Genomic DNA, 21,664 nt, shown 5'->3' with positions numbered 1-21,664 from the left:
CACACAGGCTTCGAAAAGCGTACCATATTGGCAATCGTAAAATCTATGCAAACATGTGTATATGCATATATGTAGGCTCATACATGTTCTGTGAGCCTTGGCAAAGGCACGCATCTTTCTCTTCCCCTTCGTCAAAAACGTGTCAAATTGAGCTCTCAAAATTCTGGAAAAATGAGGTTGAGTGTGTGTGTGTGGGTAGTGTATACGATTATAAGGATTTATGTACAGGAAGAAGTACAACATCCAACTGGCTTGGTTTCCTCAGAGGGTAATCTCTTCATCTGTAAACTTCCACGTGGATTAAAAGTAGATGCTGGGATACTGCATCTTTGTTGCTCATAACTTGCACCTACACTTTGTTGATTATAGAAATTAATTTGAGAAAAGTCTTCACTCCTAATATTACTTTGGTTATTTAAACTAGACATCTGCTTGTTCAAGAAATCAAGGCTTCTACTATATGCATTTTGTGAGTAAGCTTTTTCATTATAATCATTATATAAGCTCATTTTTTGTTGATAAATATTGTTATCCAAACTGTATCTTTCTCCTCCTTTTCTTTCAGTGTACTTTTTGTACTCTTCTTCCCAGTCAATGTTTTTAGAATTTCTTGGAACATATTTAATAACTTCTTCAGCATCTTCAATTTCTTTAAATCTAACAACTTCCTTTATTTGTGGTACTTCAACAATTTTATCATGCCATTTCTCGATAATTTTTTGTCTTTCCACTACTTTTTCTACAATTTCAATTTTGGGTACATATTTATTTTTATAATGAATATGTGGTACTTCAACAATTTTTTCAATATATTTAACTTCAGGTACTTCTACAATCTTTTCAACAATATGTGTAACATTTTTAGGAACATGTATAATTTTTTCTTGAATGATGGTTTTTGGAACAAATTTTTCTACAGTTTTTATAATTGGAATTTCAACAGTTTTGGTAACAACATCAACAGGTTGATAAGCAGTAAGGGCAACCCATTTTCTATCAACTGTAGATGTTTCTTTAGCATCTATGCTATCTGCTTTTTGTAAGTTGCTGGAGTTTTGGATTGAGCCTTCCATTTTTGCTTTTTCAAATTTTTTCAATTTTCTAAAGAGGAAAAATTTGTAATTTACAGAAGTACTACTACACACACGACAAACGTTAGTTTATAAAAAAGAAAAAAAATCTGTAACTAAGTATTAGTAACATTCAACATGTATATCACATTTGGGATTTGTTTATTTATATGCAAATTTTAATGAATATCGATGTTGGAATGAAGATTTCTATTTTTAAATGAAAAGGTTTAAGGAGAGGAAAAAAAAAAAAAAAAAAAAAGAAATCAAAAAATAGGAAAAACGATAAAAACTTTAACTAGAACAAAAAAAAAACAAATAGAACAAAAAAAAAAAAAAAAAAACACACACACACAAGCAAAATACAGTAATAGTTTGTGAGAACATGAAAAATAAATGAAAAACACAGATAAAGAACTTTTCTTTTAAGTTTTAAATGAAATAAAAATTGTGAAAACAGAGCAAACAGAAAAAACGAAAAAGCAAAAGAATAAAAAAATATATATAAAAAGAAAGATTAATGTTATGTGTTTATGTTCATTTGGTTATCGATAAAATATATTACGTTTAGATTTAATTTATTTAAATATTTTTTCATTTGTTGTTCTTTCTTTTATTTATTTGTTTATTTATTTTACTTTACCTTATTTAATTTTCTTTTCTTTTTTTTTTTTTTCTAAAAATAGCACTATTACTAGTTAACACTACTTAAAAAAAAAAAAAAAAAAAAAAAAAAAAATAGCTTTACGACACAATACCCAGTTGTTACATGAACAGTTCAGGTAGATTTATTCACTTCACTTTGGAAGTGCATATAACCCTAAATATTTTAAAGGCATTTGTTGTAAACAAATTAAGGATATTTTAGAACATTTCAATTAAGGAGTGTTATAAGTAATTTTTTTTGTTGTTGTTTTTCTTTAATTTTATGCTGTATTATTTTTCTCTTTTGTTTAAAGCGTACACACAAAAACGACATTGTGTGTTATACATTATGTAGAGGTGTACACATGTACATGTAGCTGTAAATTAAAAAAAAAAAAAAAAAATGCGCGCAAAAAAATGGCTGTTCATAAAAAAAAAATTCTCATATAACGGTTCATAACAATCTCTAACAGAAAAAAAAAAAAAAAAAAAAAAAAAAAAAGTCACCAAGTAGTATGGTTTTGCATTAGAAAAAAAAAAAAAAAAAACTGTTATATGAAATAACTACATGTTTTAAAAATGTTGAGAAAATGATTTTTTTCTCTTTATGAGGGAGATTTCTCAATTGTTAAAAATGTTTATAAAGATTATCAGCACGTAGTTTTTTGTATACATATATATATATATAAATACATGTGTATACACACAGATGTATACACATTTTCCGAATTTCTTAATGTGCTGCACGAGTAAAAGAAATGGTTAAAATTCTATACCCTCCCCCACTTTTAAACAACTACGAAATGAACACAACTATTACTCGCTCATTTTTTTTTTTTTAGGTAGCTCTACTTAATACATAGTTAGCATTTTTTTTCTTTTTCCTTTTTTACCACTTTACCGTATATATAACCTTTATGGTGGATGGGATGACAAACGAAATATTTTTACTTCCACAAATTGACCATTTTGACAAAATATTTATAGAACTGTTGAACGAGACGGACACACGGTCTTTCGTTTTTAGTTGATAAAATGTGGTGTAAATAATATGTGCAAAAGTTTTATGCAATTTTCCCTATTAGAACGAACAGATGATATGTGAGAAAGGTACGTAATGAAGTTCGCTTGTATACCTTTAAGCAAAACATACACATGAATATGTATCGAGGGAAAAGTTGCCTTTACCTGAACATGCGTAAGAATAAAAAAAAAAAAAAAAAAAAAAAAAAGCGTAGCTATTTAAATTTTCTCATTTTTCGGATAATAAAAATAAGGTATTAAAAAGGGAAAAAAATAAAAAAAAGGATATCTGACGAATTTGGGAAAATTTTTTTTTTTTTTTTTTTTTTTGTTCTATTATAAAGTGTGTACTGAGTTAGGAAATAGGTTTCGTGTATATTCTTCTTTTTGTCAATTTTATATATCTATCTATTATAAGGCCAAAACGAAGAAACAAAAACAAGCACACCAAAAAGCAAATCCCACCTGTACGTTGAAAAAACATTTTTGTAAAAGTGTTATTTAAAAACTGTATACCTTTGTGTATGGAGTTCTAAACCTTGGGTTAACACCGTAATTATATGCGTGTGGAGATAATGGGGTTTTACATTTGAACACACCTTTTTCATTAAGAATAAAAGAAATGTAACCTAACATAACAGTACCATATATTTTGTAACTTGATCGGTGTGGTAAAAAAAGATTAAATATATAAATTTGGTACATTTTTAAATGAGTCATAAAACATTTTAATATTTTCCCTTTTTTCATTAAATTTTAATTTAAAGAGAATCCATACTTAAAAATAACATAAAAATATATATTATTAATATATACTTGTGTGTTCATATTCATATGTATAAATTCCACTTGAAAATGTTGAATCAAAATATCATATATGGTGATATAGGTGTACCTTTATGTGGAACACTTTCTACATAAGCTTCATTTCATTTCGATGATATGACATACATTTCTTATAAAAAGAAAAAATATATAAAAAGGACACAAAAAAAAAAAAAAAAAATGAATAAAATTTAACGTAATAAGTTAAATAATTAAATTTGTTATAAGTTTATTATAAGGAAAATTTTTTTCTGACAAAAAGAAATTGTTTTATTTTGTAAAATGCCAAAGCTGACAAATTTGGTGAATTATAGCACATTATTTTTTTATGCATGTTTAATTAGTGCGCAGGATCCACAGAAAAAGGCGCATTCATGAAAAAATATATATGTTTTTATAATGCCAGCAAAGTATACATTTTCTCAATATATTTGAATAGCATCTTCTTCTCTTTGTTTATTTTTTTTTATAGCAACTATAAAAGCAATATCAGTTAAAAAAATGCCTATTCCATATAAATAAAATTTGGTGGACCAGTTTTAAGCACCCAGCAGTGGTAACAGTAGTGAATACAGTGTATTTTATTATTTGAACTCAAATCATATTTTTTTAATAACTACTTGCAAAACCCCATTTTGATTTATCTTTTCAAAGGCAAAAAAGTTTATATATATATAAATGTATATGCACATATGTTTATATCAATACTAAGTATTATTTGCGCCGTGTACCTTTCTTCCCCACTGCATCACAACTTATTAACCTGTTATTACATGAGAAAGTAAAAAAAAAAAAAAAAAAATGAAATAAAAGATTAAAAGTAAAATATAAAAAAAATATAAATAAATAAATAAAAAAAAATAAACAAAAGTATTATATTAAATAAAATAAACCATTAGGCTTTCTTTAAAAATAATATAAACACTTTGCTTCTTTCAAAAATGTTCCAAAAGAGCACATAAGGAAAAAAAATATTATATTATGCATAATATACTCTACCATATTACCGGAATTTACCAATTGTAAAAATTTGAAAAAGGGGGAATAAATTTTTTTTCGAAATTTTTATTAACCTGATTTTGAACATAAATTTTTTATCAAATATTTCACCATTTCGAAAATGAGTAAATTAATGAAAGGAGCCATTGAAAGCGAGAAGTTTAGACTTCGTCGCATCCGAATTGCTTTAACCTCCAAAAGTTTGAGAGCCATAGAAAAAGGTAAAATACCTCCACACCCCCATTTAAGCATATCTTTATTTTACACATCGGCGTGATGCTCTTTTTTCCGTTGTTTGAGTTTGGAGAGGAATTTTGTGACAACAAAGTTAATGTATCCTTATGAGTATTTATGAAATGTTATATGTAGGCATGCATGAAAAGCTGCATGAAAGTATATATGAAAAGATGTATGTAAGCATGAGAACAGAACTGCTGTCAAATTCATTTTTTGTAAAGTATCCTTAAGCCAGCATATATCTCATGTTCGAACCATGCAAATGAGAACTGTAGGAAGATCATTTGTGTTCATAAATGAAAAAAAATAATAATAATAAATTAAAACAAAATAAACATAAAATGTGTGTAGTATATGAATCCATCCAATTGAATAAGAGAACATGTGTATACACGTAAAATAAGAAACTGTTGTATATATATATTAACACTTTTATGTTTACAACTCTGTGTTTGTATATATTTTTGTACTTAAGTTGGGGTTCTATTTCAACTCCATCCCCCCCCCAAAAAAAAAAAAAAAAAAAAAAAAAAAAACTGCTTAGTATTATACAAATACAGAAAACAGAGATGTTTTAAACTTTCCTGTTAATATATTTACTTATAATGACTTGAAGTGTGTGTTCATAATGGCTTGTATATGTACATTTTTTTTTTTTTTTTATTTTCCCCTTCCCTACTTTCCCACTTAATTAAACAGTTTGCAGTGATATAATGAAAGGTGCAAAAGAGAAAAACTTAAACGTTTCAGGACCAGTGAGATTACCAGTAAAAACACTAAGGATAACAACAAGAAAATCCCCATGTGGTGAAGGTACAAATACATGGGATAGATTTGAACTAAGAATATATAAAAGACTTATTGATTTATATTCTCAATGTGAAGTAGTTACACAAATGACATCCATCAATATTGATCCAGGAGTTGAAGTTGAAGTTATCATAACAGATTCTTAAATTAGGAAAAAAAAAAAAAAAAAAAAAAAAAAAAAAAGTTGGTTTTATGAAGACATGGAACATACATTAGTATAAAAGGAATACTGAATAGAGGAACATATCAAAAAACAATTAAAAAATCATTACGTTGAAAATATGTACATGTCACAAATATAGTGCAACATTCTTTGTTCCTTATCCATTTTACCTTTTGTTATTTTTTTTTCTTATGTTTTTTTTTTTTTTTTTTTTTTTTTTTTTTTTTTTAAAAAGGATTTTAATTGAATCAAATCATGGATATTAATTACTAACAAACTTAAAAAGATATAATTCTAAATAGTTTAATTTAAAAAAAAAAAAAAAAAAAAAATGGGAAAAAAATTGTGTTATGTGAAAATTTTTTTACACACATGGTATTATTACAATCCCCATAAGTGTATACTAAGTGAATAGCACATCTTGTTCGAATTGTGGGAAAGGTTAAAATGTAAATTTATTCAAAAAACAAAAAAGGTTTTGGCTTTGATAATGGCTTTGATTGGGTATATTTTATGATAATATCATTTGGTAATTTCCACATTTTAAAAATACGCATTAAAACATTTGTATATGTTCAGAGGTATCTTGGAGTGTGACTTTTTTTTCTTCTTTCATGAAACATTTGCATACACATCGCGATCGATGTGAAACCATACTATCATAAACCTATCCTTATTCAGCAATATTTGTATATATACGAATTAATTTTCACATGGTGTAAAAAAAAAGTAACCAATATGTTATATGAATTTATGTGTCCAAAATTATATTAATAGAGTCTCCCCATGAACAATGAGTTAAATTTGGACAAATGTTGTGATATTCTCAAAATTTGCAAAATCGTAGTATCTTTAAGAAATCCAATGCAAACCCCATGCGTAGATGATTAAAAATTACAATACTTTTTGTAAAGGTTCGTTCGGAGTCTCTGGTACAATAAGCACTTTTGGTCTCTTTTTTCTTTTGGAACCTATTTTTATAAAATTAATTTTTGTCTAACATTTGATATAAATATATATTTTTCAGATTAAAAAAGGAATAGTCAAATTTTATGTTTTCTCACAAGTTTCATTTTCTTTCACTAATTTTTTATTTCCATTTAAAAATATTTTTTCTTCACATAGTACTACTATACATTTGTAGGTCTCTCCAATAGGATTTTTTCACATCTACATACACATTGCACAGCATTATTTTATTTATTTTTTTTTTATTTTAATATGACTTAAGGCTTTATGTGAATTTTTTAACTGGTACATATATGTAGTTTGTTAGGATTTTTTGTAGTAATCTATAGACGATTTTTTTTTTTTTTTTTTTTTTTTTTATATATTAATCACTCTGAAGAAATGCAATTCAGTGCACATTACATTTATTCAGTTATGTCAATTGGACACATGATTAAAAATGGTTCAGTCGTATGGTTGTGCTATGTGTAACATATGTATTTATCCAAATTTATTTTTTTGTCCGTTTTTCGTATATTTGTATAATTGGTACAATTTTTGTATAAAAAAGGAGATAAGAGAGGTGTTGAATTCTTACTTTTTCCTCCGCTTTCTTGTCCCTTTGTCAGTATATATATATATTTACCATTTCATTGTTCCACTCTGGTCATTCCACTGTTGTTTTTTTTTTTTTGTATATATATGCGCTCATTTTTCAACTGCTTACAACACAAGTTCTTTACCACGTTCACTCCTCCCCCAGGGTGTGCATGCATATTATGGTATGAAGTTTTTCGAAATGTTAAAAAAAAAAAAAAAAAAAAAAAAAATGTGTGCACAACGATTAATTCTGAGAGTGTGAAAAAAATTAACTTTTAGGAAAAAGGGGAGTGTTGTAAGATGGATGTATGCACATCATCTACATGTCTGTAAAAAGTGTCCATTTATTTTGACGCATTAATAAGTGATAAGCAGGTCACCAATTTTGTGCGTATTAAAGCATGAGACATTTTCCTCTTTTTTTTTTTTTTTAAATGCAAAATTGAACTTAATTTTTTCTCTCTCCCGTTAATGGGTCAATGGCAGTTGGTACACTATTGTCTATGCTAGGAGTTACTTATTCGTGGACTATAGGAGCCGTACACACACATATATATATATATATACATATATATATATGTATGTATATCTGCATATGTATATATATGTATGTATATATATATATATGTAAGTATATGTGCATGTGTACACACACAGGTGTGTGTCCACTTGTGCATGTATAAATGGGGAAATTTATTCATGACGATAAATCAATTCGTTCCTTTTTCCACAAGCTCTATTGCTCAACTTGTTCATCCGTGTTTGTCTGTTAAATTAGCTGAATTGATTGGAATGCCCTTTTCTTTTTTTTTTATTTTATGAATTTTTTCTTCTGAAGCCTGCTAATCTCTTCTTCCCAGAATTCACAGCATTTTTATTTCCTTTTTTTTTTTTTTTTTTGGATTGAATATCTTTTTTTTTGTCATTTTTACATTTTTTAGAGTGACATGATATAAATGTGCATGTTCGCACGTGCTTGTATATATATGTAGAGGTGTATACATATGCAACCCATTTGTAAATCGTGCTTTTCCAGTATTCACTATACAGAAAATAAGTTGTGATATGCAGATTAACCATGCCTAAGTTCCTTGAAGAAAACAAAAGTTAAACTATCAAGAAGGTTTATTAAAAAAAAAAAAAAAAAAAAAAGTGCAACAGCAGTATGTAAATCATCCTTTTTCAGATTTCGCTCACTCCCTTTTACACAAAGCTATTTTTGGGATAAATGCAAAATGAATATATTCAATTTCGCTAGAGGAGAAAAAAAAATTAAAACGAATGAGAGACAAGAGATGTATGGTAGAAAGGAAACCACATATGAAAGTTCCAAAGTTACAAATAATGAATATAGTAATTTTAGAATGGAAAGGGGGGAAATAACTGTTATTGGTAAGGATGTAGCACATAAGAGAAATCAATGCATAGAGTACACAAATGGATGTTTATTAAATAATATGATGATGAAAAAAAAGTTTGAAAATGTGCACAAGAATGAATGTAAAAAAAAACAACCTGTCTTATTTTATAACAAGTCAGGAAAATATAGAAAAATGGATGTATTAGTGTCCCCAGTTTGTGAAAAAAATAAATTTTTTTATTCAAAGGAAAAAAAAAACATCCCTCTAATTAATTGTTTCCGTAATGGTAGTATAGATCATTCAAATGAAGGGATAGAAATATACACGCAAAATTTTAGTCAGAAAAATAATATAAATGAAATGTTCTTAAAATTTGGAAATAATCACAAAATGGAAAAAATAATCATTGAAGAAGATGAAAAAAAAAAAAAAAAAAAAAAAAAAAATTGTCCCTCGACAGAACTGTTGTCTGAAATAAGCGTTACACATGATGAAAAATTAGTTACTTCTCGTCATATCGAATGTAGTAATCCATTAAACTATCTCTTAAAAAACAAAAATCAAGTAAATTCCCCAATTAATTGCAATATCAATCATAGTATGAGTTTTTACTGTAAAGGTAAAAACAGAAAGGACAATATTCCAAATATTCTCTGCTCTAATACAAAAAATACCATGTATAACTGCGTCAGGACAAATACTGATGAGCAAAAATTTCTTAACAACTCCAATGAGGAGAAACATAATCAGAATTGGTACCATAAGCATTGTATAAAAATGAATCCTCATTTTTGTAAAGACATGCATTCCTCAAATCCTAGTGAATTAAAAGAAATTTTAAACAGGGGGAAACATGGCCTAAGTTCTTCCATGCACACATTTTTGAATACCAAGGAGGAGAAAAATATTTCCGATGTGAATCTAAAGCGAGAAAGGACACATGCTCGTAGTGACACCGCTGGTTGCTGGGATAACAGTGAACATGGTGGAGAAAAGAAAGAATTGTTAATCAACGCAGGAGTATCAAAATCATATGAACAGAGTGGGGGAGGTAAGAATAATTCTATAAAGTATTGCAAAAATAGGAATAAACAGAGAACATATTTATGCATGCTAAACGATTGTATGCATGTGAAAGAAGTGGCTAGAAACAAAACATCTCCACTTGTCAAAAGGGTAGAAGTGTTGAGACAGAGAAGTGTATGTGATAGATTTGGGAAAAATATAAATTTATGGAATGCTGATAGGTTAGTGAATATTACACAGGGGGAACATGAAAATGTTACACAAACAAATCTGAAAAATGAAAGAAGTATTAATAATTATTTTGTGCAAAATCAGGGGAATATGCAAAATGTTGGAAAATCACATAGTGTTGTACTTACTGAAAATGTTGGAACAGAAAAAAGGAAAATGAGTCAAGGGAAGGATGTATATAACGACATATTATACATCACATCAACGGATGAAAAGCAAAAGAAGCAGCAAAGTGATGAAGAAAACACGTTTAGACAAAATGATTCGAAAAAAATGAACATGCATGTTTCGGATATGGAAGGATTGAACAATCAAGCGAGATATATCGACACAATGGAGAGTTGTAAGCAAAGTAATCTCTTGATGGATACATGCGAGATGAACACCACAGAATGTGACATAATCAAAAGTGATCATATGATTGACGAATACAACCAAATGGAGGAAAAAGTTGAACATATGGAATATTATCCTTTTAATGATGATAACAAGAGGTGGAAGTCACCAACATACGAATCCTGCACTACTGAAATGAGTTTAGAAAAGGAAGGAAAAGATGGAAAAATAAATGAATCAAAAAAGATGGTCGACAAAGATACACATGAGATACATAAATCTGAATTAAATGATGGAAATTTGATGGTGAGGAATGAAAAGGACAAATGCACAGCTAGAGGAAGCAGTTACGAAGCAGAGTTAAACAAAAGGTACGTAACACATTTGCTGAAAGTTTTTGAAAAGGAAAGAATGAGGAGAAGGAGAAGGGGAAGAGAAAAGTCCGAATCAGGGGAAAAAATGGGAATGTGTAATAAGGATCAAGGGATAGAGAATAACAAATTTGAAAATGTTTCTAAATATGTAGATCGGATATTTTCCGAATCATTGAATATGGATAAGGGAAAAATATCAGAGGATATAAATTTAGACAGGATGAAAAAGAAAGAAGAGGAAGGAGAAAATGAAATAGATTCCTTGTGCAACATAAATGAAGAAAAGTGCACTGAAGTGAAGTGGTGTACCGGTCTGCTAGACAAGGTAAAAGATCACCTAGATGTTATAGGAATATCGTTGAACGAAGCTGTTGAACTGAACAAAGTGAAAAAGTTATTTTGGTACTTGTACATAAAATCTAAATTAACAGATAATGTTAATGTTGAACAATTTTGTGTATTGTTAAAGGAAAAAATAAACGAAAAAATGAATCAAAATTATTTCAAAGAATATGTAATGTGTAAAGATTTCCAATCATTTAGTAAATGGAACGCTGAAAATTTTGATTACAAAATGAAGATTTTAGAAAATTTATTTTACCTGTTGAAATCATACCCATTAGATTATGAAGAAAATAAAGGATGCTTTTATATGCTGCATCCACATAAAAATAAAATGATGAAAAGTTCGAGTCTAAATGAGATGAAAAAATTGAACTTACATATGATGAAGAATAAATTAAACTACCAGAAATTGACGAAGGAAGTGGGTGAACATTTTAAAAATAATTTTTTTTTTCTGGAAAAAATATTTATCCCAAAGGATGCTTTTTATTTTGTAAAGGATCCAGAAGATGCTGGATTGAGGGATGCATCAAATAAAACATTGTATGTACATCAGGCTTTAGTGAATGATTTAAAAGCAGACATAAAGGAGAAAAAGATATTTGACACTTTTTATTCTTCTTTTCCACCTTACAGGTCAGATTATTATAGATACATTCAAAAAAAAAAAGTTCAGAACAAAATGAGGAAGATGAAGGAATATATCTTGTATTACTATGATTTTCCATCTGTGCAGGTATTTTTTGAGGCATTGTTGGAGTTTGATAGGGAATATAAGAAAAGCTGTATTAGGTCATGTACTTCCCTTGACCGGAGACGTGATCTTCCTAATGCTGCCATCCCCAATGGTAATTTTGTCACGCCCATTTATGAGCACACTTTAACATTTGAACTTGCCTCTATGGTGTACTCAAAATATTGCAACAAAGTACAGAAGCTGTGGAGAAGAGAGGGTTCAATGCAAGGTAATGTTGTAAAAGAAAAATATTTAAACATGGCAGATTCAGATGTGGGGAATATGGTAAATAACAAAAACTTGGGTGTTATGAATACAACTCGTAGCATGAACACTCCTGATAACGTGAGCATTACGTTCTTTGGTACGAAAAATGAAGAACAAAATTTGAAGTGTGAAGAAAAATTCCCAAGCAGGGAAAAAAGTCAGCACTCAGCATGTACCTTTGAAAATTATATGAAATATGGAATAACTAGCAGCACGTGTACAAAATTAAGAGAAGGAGAAAAAAAGAAGTTTAGTTATGTCAGCAAGGATTCAAATAGAAATGATATTAACAAAGTATGGGGAGATAAATTAAAAAGAGAGTCTTTATTAGGTGACAATGTGAAAGGAAAAAAAAACGATACTGTCTTACACATGTCATCTGAAAATGAGGTAAAGTTTAATGGTGCAGAAGAGTCTAATGGATATGATGATATAATCGAGGAAATGACTCCAATTTATAGAAATTTCTTCAACAAGGCTGATACTAATAAAAAGGTAAAAGAGGTAAATTTAGAAACGTTAATATTATTTATTGAAAATATAGGGAAATTAAAAGGGTTTCCAAATTTCACATCAATTGATGAGTGTTTTTTTGGTATATGTTTTTCTGATCCAGATTTACCCAAACATATATTAATTGAAAATAAAATTTTACCAAAAAATATGAATTTTAACGGTTTTATGAATAGCATGAGATATGTCCCATATGTTACTCCTGATTTTCCTCTACCCAGTAGATATTTTGTATCAATCTATAAAAATGAAAAGGCTAGTATTATATTTAATTCGAGAAATGCTTTTTTAAATGTATTGAAATATAGAGGAAAGAATAGAGAAATGGTTTTATTTAGAGATAAAATAATTTATGACGTTGTCGAAATATTCGTTTTACTGTCTTCGAGTTTGGGTGTCGATACAGGGAAATTTGGGAAAGTCCTTGGTGTCACACACTGTGATGCAGTTCATATGGTTGACTCAGCTTATTACATAAATTACAAGAATTATTTGAAAAAAGAAATAGAACGCATTAATAACTTGAACGATTATGATTACTCATCGAATAGTCCCTCGGATTATATTCCTAGTAGTGTAGATGTGTCGGGGAATGAGGCGGAGAATGATGCGGAAAATGATGCGGAAAATGATGCAAAAAATGAGGCGGAAAATGATGCAAAAAATGAGGCGAAAAATGAGGCGGAAAATGATGCAAAAAATGATGAAGAAAATGAGGCTTATGATTATATGTCAATTGGTGCGAAATGTGAAAGGATAGAAGTGCATGATCATGAAGAGGAAGATAATGGAAATGTGTGTAACTCGAGCGTGAACCCTTATGGAGAGGAAGATGACATTAAAAAAAAGGACAACAAACAGTTGCAGGAACCACCGAATATATACTTGAGCGGTAAACTTCTGAACCCAGTAGAAGAATTACTAATGAGGAAGATGAAAAAGATGTCGTACAAACTTGTTCCAAAATGGCACATGTCGAATGATATATTTTTGTCGAGATTGGTATCCTATGATGAAATGCAAATAAGTTTGCATAAAATATATCCACTTTTTATGATTCAAACGGCCCTAATTTATATGATTCATATATCGTGTTGCACATTGAGTGAAGATGAATGGAGGTATTTTTTTCAAAGTCCTTTTACATTATACAATAAATTAACACCTGAGGAAATAGCTATGCGGTATATAAAATTAAAAGGAAGCAAATTCTTCAAACTTAGTGATATCAAGGTAAATAAAAATATAGACATACATGAAATATTTATGAAAATACCAGAAAATATGCACTGCTCAGAAATTTACAAATTGGCTATAAATGGAGAAGATACATCGAGTGGTTACTTGGCTGAGCCTTTTGATATATACCATCTAATGTTCATTTCGAGAGTATTCTGGTATATCTTTATATATTCCGATAATTTCCTTCTTTTACGATCGTCCATTTTTTGGGATAACCCCAAATAGAAAGAAAAAAAAGTTTGATCAGCGAAGTGATATGAGGATATATTCCCCTCTGTGCGTTATATAAACGAATTTTACATTTACTACAAGCATTTTATATACTCATGTAATGCAGCAGAAATGAGTAAAATAGAAATATAATGTTTTATATCCCCTATGGATTAAAAATACTACCTGTTTATGCATATCGGTAGTGATTATATATTTTTCTTTTCTGTTTTTGGCAATCCCTTTAATTAATTATATTTGGTTCAAAAAATAAATGGACGTTCGTTATGATGTGTGTAAAATTTTTCACAATTTTTTTTTTTTTTTATTATGTGTGTGTTAAAATGGATTTATGCTGTATTACAGTTCTGTAATCATACAAAAAGTAGAACGAATAAAGTTGTTAAAAAAAGAGATTTGAACTTTATTACCTCGAGGAAATGATTAAAATATATCATTTATATTTAAAATTAAAAAGGAGAAAAAAAAAAAAAAAAAAAAAAAAGCGACTTTGTCCATTTCGTTAGTCTATGGCGATGGACTAATTTTTCCTTCATTTTTGGTTTTGGGTTTATAATCACTTAAAGTGAATTTTTGGAAAGTGAGACTCAACTCAAGTGCCAGTTTCTTAAGCGCTGTAATGGCATAACTGGGAAGAAAACATCTAACGATTTTTTAAATGTTCGCATTGTTTATCATCATTTTAACGTAAAAAAATAAATAAGTAAACAACTAAATAAATAGGTAAATAGGTAAATAGATAAATAGGTAAATAGATAAATAGGTAAATAAATAAGTGAATGAATAAATCATGTGTCACTCATTACACGTTTTAGTTAAAAGTAAAAAGTGGAAGTTGGAAGTTACGCGCGAGATGAAACAAACATAAGGTTTATCTGGAACTTGATTTTTTTTTTTTTTTTTTTTTTTTTTTTGCCGTGTAAAGATAAAGAGTATAATAAAAAAGTGGGCATATGGGAACGGGAAATGTTAAGCATATGTGAATTTAAAAAAAAAGTACATTTTTTAAATAGTGAAAAAATAATAAAAATTTTCATCAAACTACTTGAAAGGAAAAAACGCTGAGGGTGCTAGTTTGGAAAGCTATTACATAAGATTATCCTTCACATTTCAAATTGAAACTTTATAAATATATATATATATATATATATATATATATATATATATATATATATGATCCGTTTTTATGGCACGTACTGGAAGAATCAACAATGCATAGAAGATAACTTACATAACATACTTTTTTCCAAAAAGAATGTACATATTTAGGTTATTTTCACAAATTAATTTTTGTTATAACTTATATGACATAGAGAAGGAGTAAAAACAATTTATGACTTTTCCCATCCGATTTTAGAAGAAAAGTGTATATTTCATAAGTCTAGAGCGAAATAGTGGAGTTGCAATTGTTGTGTATACATGAAATGTATGGAATTTTTTACATAATCTCTTCATCGTTATGGTCTTATGTTTGGACAATTCAGTATTAGCTAAGATGATATATATATATATATATATATATATATATATATATATATATATATATATATATACAGAAAGGAGAAGAAAAAACGTGCACGCATTTATTTTTAAATAATTAAGTATTTACATTTTTGTTCATATTTTTTACTCACCGTATCTACAAGTAGTAAGTTTTTTTTTTTTTTTTGTTTTTTTTTTGTCTTGTTTTGTTTTAAATTTGGTAGTTAAAAGATGCTGTCAATAAGGAAAAGTAACGTTTACGATCTTTTGTCAATGCAACAGTGCAATAGCATAAATTTGCCGGAAAATTACAACTTGAGATATTATTTTTATCATGCCTTATCATGGCCATCATTAAGCCAAGTAGCTGAGGATGAAAATGGCAAGGTTTGTGGATATACACTAGGAAAGTTGGAAGAGGAAAATGATAAAAAAGGTCATTTAACTTCAGTGGCTGTTTTAAAAACTTACAGAAAACAGAAACTTGCGTATTATCTAATAACGCAGACGCACCATTATGTAAGCAATATATACAACGTCGATAATATTTGTCTGCATGTTCGAGTAAGTAATCATGCAGCGTTGAATTTGTATTATAATTTGTTAAATTATAAAGTTAAGGGAGTTGAACCGCTCTATTATGGAAATAAAGAAGACGCTTACTTGATGGAACACCGGTTTGATAAATAGGTCACATATTTAGAATCCCTTTTGTGAAGGCTGTCACGACCCCGATTTTGCAACATTACACTTAAAAAATTATAGAATAAAATGTGGACATTTTTTCATATATTATGATCAAAATTGGGATAATCTGAATGACAAAACGTGTATACAAAAATTGTGTAGGAATGTGAGCCAAATTTGTACTTCATGTTTAGTGAAGTAGACTGGTAAAATGAAGTGGTAAAATGAAGTGGTAAAATGAAGTGGTAAAATGAAGTGGTAAAATGAAGTGGTAAAATGAAGTGGTAAAATGTGATGCCTCCTGCCAACGAGCACACGGCTGATTTGAGGTTTACCTATGTTTGAAGATTTTTTAAAAATTGGATAACAAGAAATGAAAATAATCCTTGTTTGTGTGAAAAGAGTATTAGACGGCTTTAAAACATATCCGCGTTGGGTGATTCTTTTATTCTATTAACGTTGTGGTTATTATTTTATAGATCCCTATTTAATAGATTCTTATTTTATAGATTTTTATTTTATAATTTTTTTTTTTTTGTAAACTTTTGAGGTAGCCACACATCCGTGCACACTTTTTTTTTTTTTTTTTTATTTTATTGGTAAAATGCCTGAAGGTTCATAATTTTTTGTGCCATGGTGTTAATCTTCACTTATTTTTTTTTTTTTTTTCCTATTTTTTTATTAACAGAATAAATAAGCATATAATATATATTGTAGTCCATTTTTAATTATATGTTTTTTCCTCAAGATTAATCGGATTGTGCAAGGCACAACATTAAACGGAAAATAGGAAACTTTGCTGTTTTTTCACGTTAAACTTAAAAAAAAATAAGAAAAAATAAGGGTGGACGATTTTGTGACTCGGTGGTGGTGTGCTTCCATGTGTCTGTATGAATGGAGAACATATGACGGAGTATTATTGGAACAATTTTGGAGTTCCTATTGTTCGTTTCCCAATTCTTCATTTTGTATCCAGCTCTCTTCCCCATTTGTTTCCTCATTTGATTCAAAAATTTCCTTTTCCTCCTTAAACAAGTCCACATAATACTCCCGTATGTTTTCCATTTCACACAGCAGTTGAGTTTGCTCACTTAAACTACTTTGGATAAAATTTAGATATGGAACCTTTTTCCGATGCTTAATTGCTTGGGCCAACATGTACCGAATTCGTTTGCAGTTTTTCTTCATCCAGATATAGCCCTGTATAGTGGAAAGGCGGGGATTAATAGTGTTCAAATTTTCAGAAAAGGGAAAAAAAAAATACTGTCCAGGCATGTCGGTATGTGTGGTGCATGTATTTGTGTATATGTACTAATAAGGAATTAAGGAAGTATGACAATTTTGATGGATAATACTTGCTCATATTTTCTAATTACGGAAATACCTGTCTGGAATCTATTGAGTCTCCCATTATTTCGATAAAAACTTTTGCAATAGAACAATCACTGTTCAGCTGAACTTGGTGAATAGCTATGCCTTCTATAATATCTTCATCGATATGATATTTATAATTTATTTTAATTCCTTTTTTGTACAAAATAGATTGTAGTGTCTCTTTGATTTCTCTTTCAAATCTTTTTCTGTATATATCATGACGACTAGAATTTTTGTTATTCAAATAAGTCAAACTTCGGTTTTTACTTGATATATTATCATTGCTAAAACGAACGTAATTTAAAGCATGAATTGTCTTTCTAATGTTGAGTGTATGATTTCTTTCAGCAAGGGTAAGAAGAAAAAAAAATATATATAGGTACATTTCAAGGCATGTCAAATTGGTTTTAAAAGTTAACAAAGGAAAAAATACATATAATGTGTTCTTTGCTATAATTTAAATCATTCTTATAGTTGATCATTATCCCTATGAAAAAGCACCGCAAACCCTAGTTAAATAAATGTTCTCCTTCTATGGCAGCTTTGCATTTTTTGTGATGTTCGATCTTTTGTGTTGCAGTTCTGACACAGTTTTTGTTATTTTATTGACATATATTTTTGTTCATTGCTAAAAAACCCAAACTGTGCATGGAGAAGAAAAGGTAAATCGCTCATCAAGTTAGAAATGCTTTACATAGGTGTGCACTATTTTAGTGTTTTTTTTTTTTTTTTTTTTGTTTGTAAATGTTGCCAGCGTATCCGCATTCTACATTTTATTTTTGCTTCGACAGAGGAACTTGCATAAATTTTGATTTTTTCATATTTTAAATTGGTTTTATTTAAAAGATTACACATGTTTGCGACAGAATAATATGTGGAGAAAAATGTTTGTTATAGTAATTGTACGAGGAAATTCTATTGGAGGAGAGAACAAATTGAACATATCAAACCAAATGACGAATCCCATTTATGATTTCTCTATAATTGTGCATAGGCATAATTGTGTTACATATACATAAACTGAAATGTTATAAAAATGTGTGCCATATAATGTAACACAAAGAGGCACAAAAATAAGAGAAATGGAAAATTTAAACTGTGTGCTTTTTTCAAATGGACAATAAAAAAAAAGAAAAGAAAAAGAAATATATATATATATATATATATAGAGAGAGAGAGAGACAGGCAGAAAATCAATCTGCTCATTTATGCGAACATTGCTAGGTCTAGGCATTACTGAAAGGATATCCCCAAAACAGAGGAAAAAACAGGGACAAAAAGCAGATGTTTAGGAATATTTCGTTAGTTCAGTAGGGAAAAATGTACTGAAAAAAGAGTTGCCGACATTTTGCAAAATTAAAAATGTCTAGTTTGGACTTCTTATAAAATGACTATTGAAGGAAAAAAAGAAAAAGCTCGAGCAACTTCTTGCATCACAACTGTGATCACCAATGAAATGGAAGAAATAGGATTTCAGGATCTTTTTTTTTTTTTTTTTTTATATATATTACATTATAGCATTTTCATTCCTTTTCTATTTACATATTAAAATTGCGTATTGACAATTTTGTAAAGGAGTTATATTTCAAATTTATTACAGACATGTTAACATAAAAAAGGGGGGGGGGGTATGAAGGAAAAAAATGTTCCGGCCAGGAATATTATTGTGTGTTATTTAAAAGAATGCTGTGAGAAATAAGTACAAGTGGTGTGGACATATGTAAGTATATGAATATATATATATATATATATATATGTGAAAAACAATTGTATGACGCTAGGTGATAATAAATATGTCTGATTTATCATCTGTGAAATGGGGAGTGTCTTAAAAATGTGTATATATTAGGATATTTTATTTATTTATATTTTCTTGAAGTGTTACAAAATAAAAAAAAATGAAAAGAAAAATATATTTGATCCTTTTTAAATGATGTGAACTAATCAATCGCTATTTCTGATGACAGCTTTATATAACTAACCCGTAAATAATTATTTTCACTTGCTAATGAGCTGACGTCAATAAAATTTCTCTCGTCAGTTCTACAACTGTTTATATATTAAACTGGGTTATTTGTTCATTTTCTTGTCGAATTTTTATGCGTTTTTTTTTTTTTTTTTTTTTTTCCCTCTTTTAGGGTTTTGGTGCGTGGAATAGTATATTACTACAGTTAATTTCAGCAAATGGGAAAAGGCTTGAGTTTAACAGTTATCAAGTACACCACTTCATTCATTCAGTCGGTCAATCTTTTTCTTTTTTAAATGTGACATTTACATATACAAATACATCCACTCATGTAGTTCCCACATGATTTTAATGGATATTCAATAATTTATAACCTTGAGATTATTTCGTTAATGAAAAAACATTAAGTGTATTTCTGGACTCCTAATAACCTCCCTCTCACTTTGGGTATTATCAATCGGTGAGGAGGTATACGTGGATGAAAATGTAAGTTCAAAAATATTAATTTTGAGTCTTAATGTATGACACTGAGATGTATGTGTGTGTTGAGGGTAAAATGTATGGTTGAATATAAAATACGTTAATTTGACTGTCTGTTTGATCATCTGTTCATTAATTGTCCCTTTTCTTTTAGTCTTCTTCAGGTGCATGTGGATGTCTTTCTGGTGGTTGATCATTTGGGTCTCTCAGAGGCTAGAGGGAACATAAAATAGAAAAATTGGAATGCGTAAATAATAGGTGGTAAAGGATAAAAAGAATACACGTAAATATTAGTACACATCTTGAGATGAAAATGGACCCAATGTATGTAAGAATCTTACATTTGGTGGATTTTTTCTCAAAATATATTTTTTAAAAAAGAAATTTCCTGATATTGCTCCCATAAACCCAGAAAAAATGATAAAAAGATAACTTGAAAATTTGATGGCATATTTGACTTGTTGTAATTTTCCGTGAAATACTACACCTGTACCGGCAGGCTACAAACAAAGAGAATAAATAATGTATATGTTTATTGCTTGGATAGATTAATAACCAGCAATATAGCACATTTGGTGTAGTAGCTTTTTTATAGTTGCATTGGTAGGGGGTGGGGATGGTGGTGTGTATAGAAACATATGAATATTAGTTAAACAAACCGATTTGGGGAGAGATTTGAATTCACTTGATAGGTAACGAATGGAACAATTTCTCTGCATAAAATTTTGTGAGGAAATTAATTTAAGCAAATGGTCATTTAAAAGGGGATGGGTGAGAAAGAGCGGCATTTATACAGGTTCAACATTTGTGCTGTCATTTTTAAAGAATATGGTTAATTTCTCAAAAATGGTGTGTGTGTGTGTGTGTGTGTGTACGTAAGTACGTAAGTACGTAAGTACGTACATAAATCGTTTATTATTATTTTCTTTCTTTATATTCTCAGATACTGAGAACATTAATACGGAACTAAACAAATTATAATACTTGTAAAATAATGCACTAATTAAACTTGCACATGTCCACTTTGACACGTTTTTCTTTTTTTCCCCACGATTTGGCAGATTTGGAAAACTAAAATTATTTATTTCATTTTTTAAAAGCTATTGCTTGTACCCATAAATTAATTTTGTTCATATGCCACTATTTTTCAATCTCCATTTTGTATCTTACTAAGATCATTTTATCAAAAGGACGGGAAAGATGGGAAATACAGAGTTGGAGTTTTCTGTAGTTTCTTGAGGATATGTATATTTTTGGGGGGTTGGGGGTTTCTTGGAATTTTTTTTTTTTTTTTTTTTTTTTCCTGAAAATATTAGGACGTGTATATTGTGTATGTGGTTTATACGTGAACATGAATTATGTACAGTGAGGCATAATTCTACATGTACAAACTAATGCATATTAATATAAGGCGACAAAACTACCCCATCAGTAATGAATGAACACACTTAGGGGTGTAGAGAACAGATATGTCGTAATTTGTCCCACAGGGGAAATATCATACCTTTTAAAGTAATTTTGCAAACATTAAGAATGAAGTTCCCCTATTCTCATTTAACACAATTGCACTTCGGATATGGAGTTGTTAAATGGATTCAAAAAGAAGGTCCTAAAGGTTTTTTTTTGTTTTTCCTTTATGTAAATGTTCCTTACTGTGATGGGAGGGCAAAAATTAGCGAACTGGTGAAAAAAC

The 21,664-nt window shown here is 28.9% G+C and overlaps 6 protein-coding genes across 6 annotated transcripts; 3 read left to right on the top strand and 3 right to left on the bottom strand.

Moving 5' to 3' along the window:
* Positions 1-218: 218 nt before the first annotated feature.
* On the bottom strand, positions 219-1,073 carry PGO_080240 (inner membrane complex protein 1c; the record flags this gene model as incomplete). The annotated part of the gene is made up of 1 exon (XM_028687248.1): positions 219-1,073. The coding sequence occupies one exon, from the start codon at positions 1,071-1,073 to the stop codon at positions 219-221; it is 855 nt and encodes a 284-aa protein (XP_028543049.1).
* A 3,610-nt stretch (positions 1,074-4,683) lies between these two features.
* Positions 4,684-5,755, top strand: PGO_080230 (40S ribosomal protein S20e; the record flags this gene model as incomplete). Its single annotated transcript, XM_028687247.1, has 2 exons — positions 4,684-4,783; positions 5,499-5,755. The coding sequence occupies 2 exons, from the start codon at positions 4,684-4,686 to the stop codon at positions 5,753-5,755; spliced, it is 357 nt and encodes a 118-aa protein (XP_028543048.1).
* A 2,800-nt stretch (positions 5,756-8,555) lies between these two features.
* On the top strand, positions 8,556-13,976 carry PGO_080220 (hypothetical protein, conserved; the record flags this gene model as incomplete). Its single annotated transcript, XM_028687246.1, has 1 exon — positions 8,556-13,976. The coding sequence occupies one exon, from the start codon at positions 8,556-8,558 to the stop codon at positions 13,974-13,976; it is 5,421 nt and encodes a 1,806-aa protein (XP_028543047.1).
* Positions 13,977-15,695: 1,719 nt separating this feature from the next.
* PGO_080210 (N-acetyltransferase) lies at positions 15,696-16,154 on the top strand (the record flags this gene model as incomplete). Its single annotated transcript, XM_028687245.1, has 1 exon — positions 15,696-16,154. The coding sequence occupies one exon, from the start codon at positions 15,696-15,698 to the stop codon at positions 16,152-16,154; it is 459 nt and encodes a 152-aa protein (XP_028543046.1).
* Positions 16,155-17,090: 936 nt separating this feature from the next.
* PGO_080200 (hypothetical protein, conserved) lies at positions 17,091-17,910 on the bottom strand (the record flags this gene model as incomplete). The annotated part of the gene is made up of 2 exons (XM_028687244.1): positions 17,091-17,351; positions 17,536-17,910. The coding sequence occupies 2 exons, from the start codon at positions 17,908-17,910 to the stop codon at positions 17,091-17,093; spliced, it is 636 nt and encodes a 211-aa protein (XP_028543045.1).
* A 2,211-nt stretch (positions 17,911-20,121) lies between these two features.
* Positions 20,122-21,150, bottom strand: PGO_080190 (conserved Plasmodium protein, unknown function; the record flags this gene model as incomplete). Its single annotated transcript, XM_028687243.1, has 4 exons — positions 20,122-20,184; positions 20,313-20,471; positions 20,631-20,684; positions 21,142-21,150. 4 exons carry the CDS (start codon positions 21,148-21,150, stop codon positions 20,122-20,124), a joined length of 285 nt encoding a protein of 94 aa, XP_028543044.1.
* Between the last annotated feature and the right edge of the window lie 514 nt (positions 21,151-21,664).

This window comes from Plasmodium gonderi (genome assembly GCF_002157705.1).
Source record: "Plasmodium gonderi DNA, contig: Chr08, whole genome shotgun sequence".
Classification (NCBI taxonomy): domain Eukaryota; phylum Apicomplexa; class Aconoidasida; order Haemosporida; family Plasmodiidae; genus Plasmodium; species Plasmodium gonderi.
This window is presented reverse-complemented; position numbering and strand designations above follow the sequence as displayed.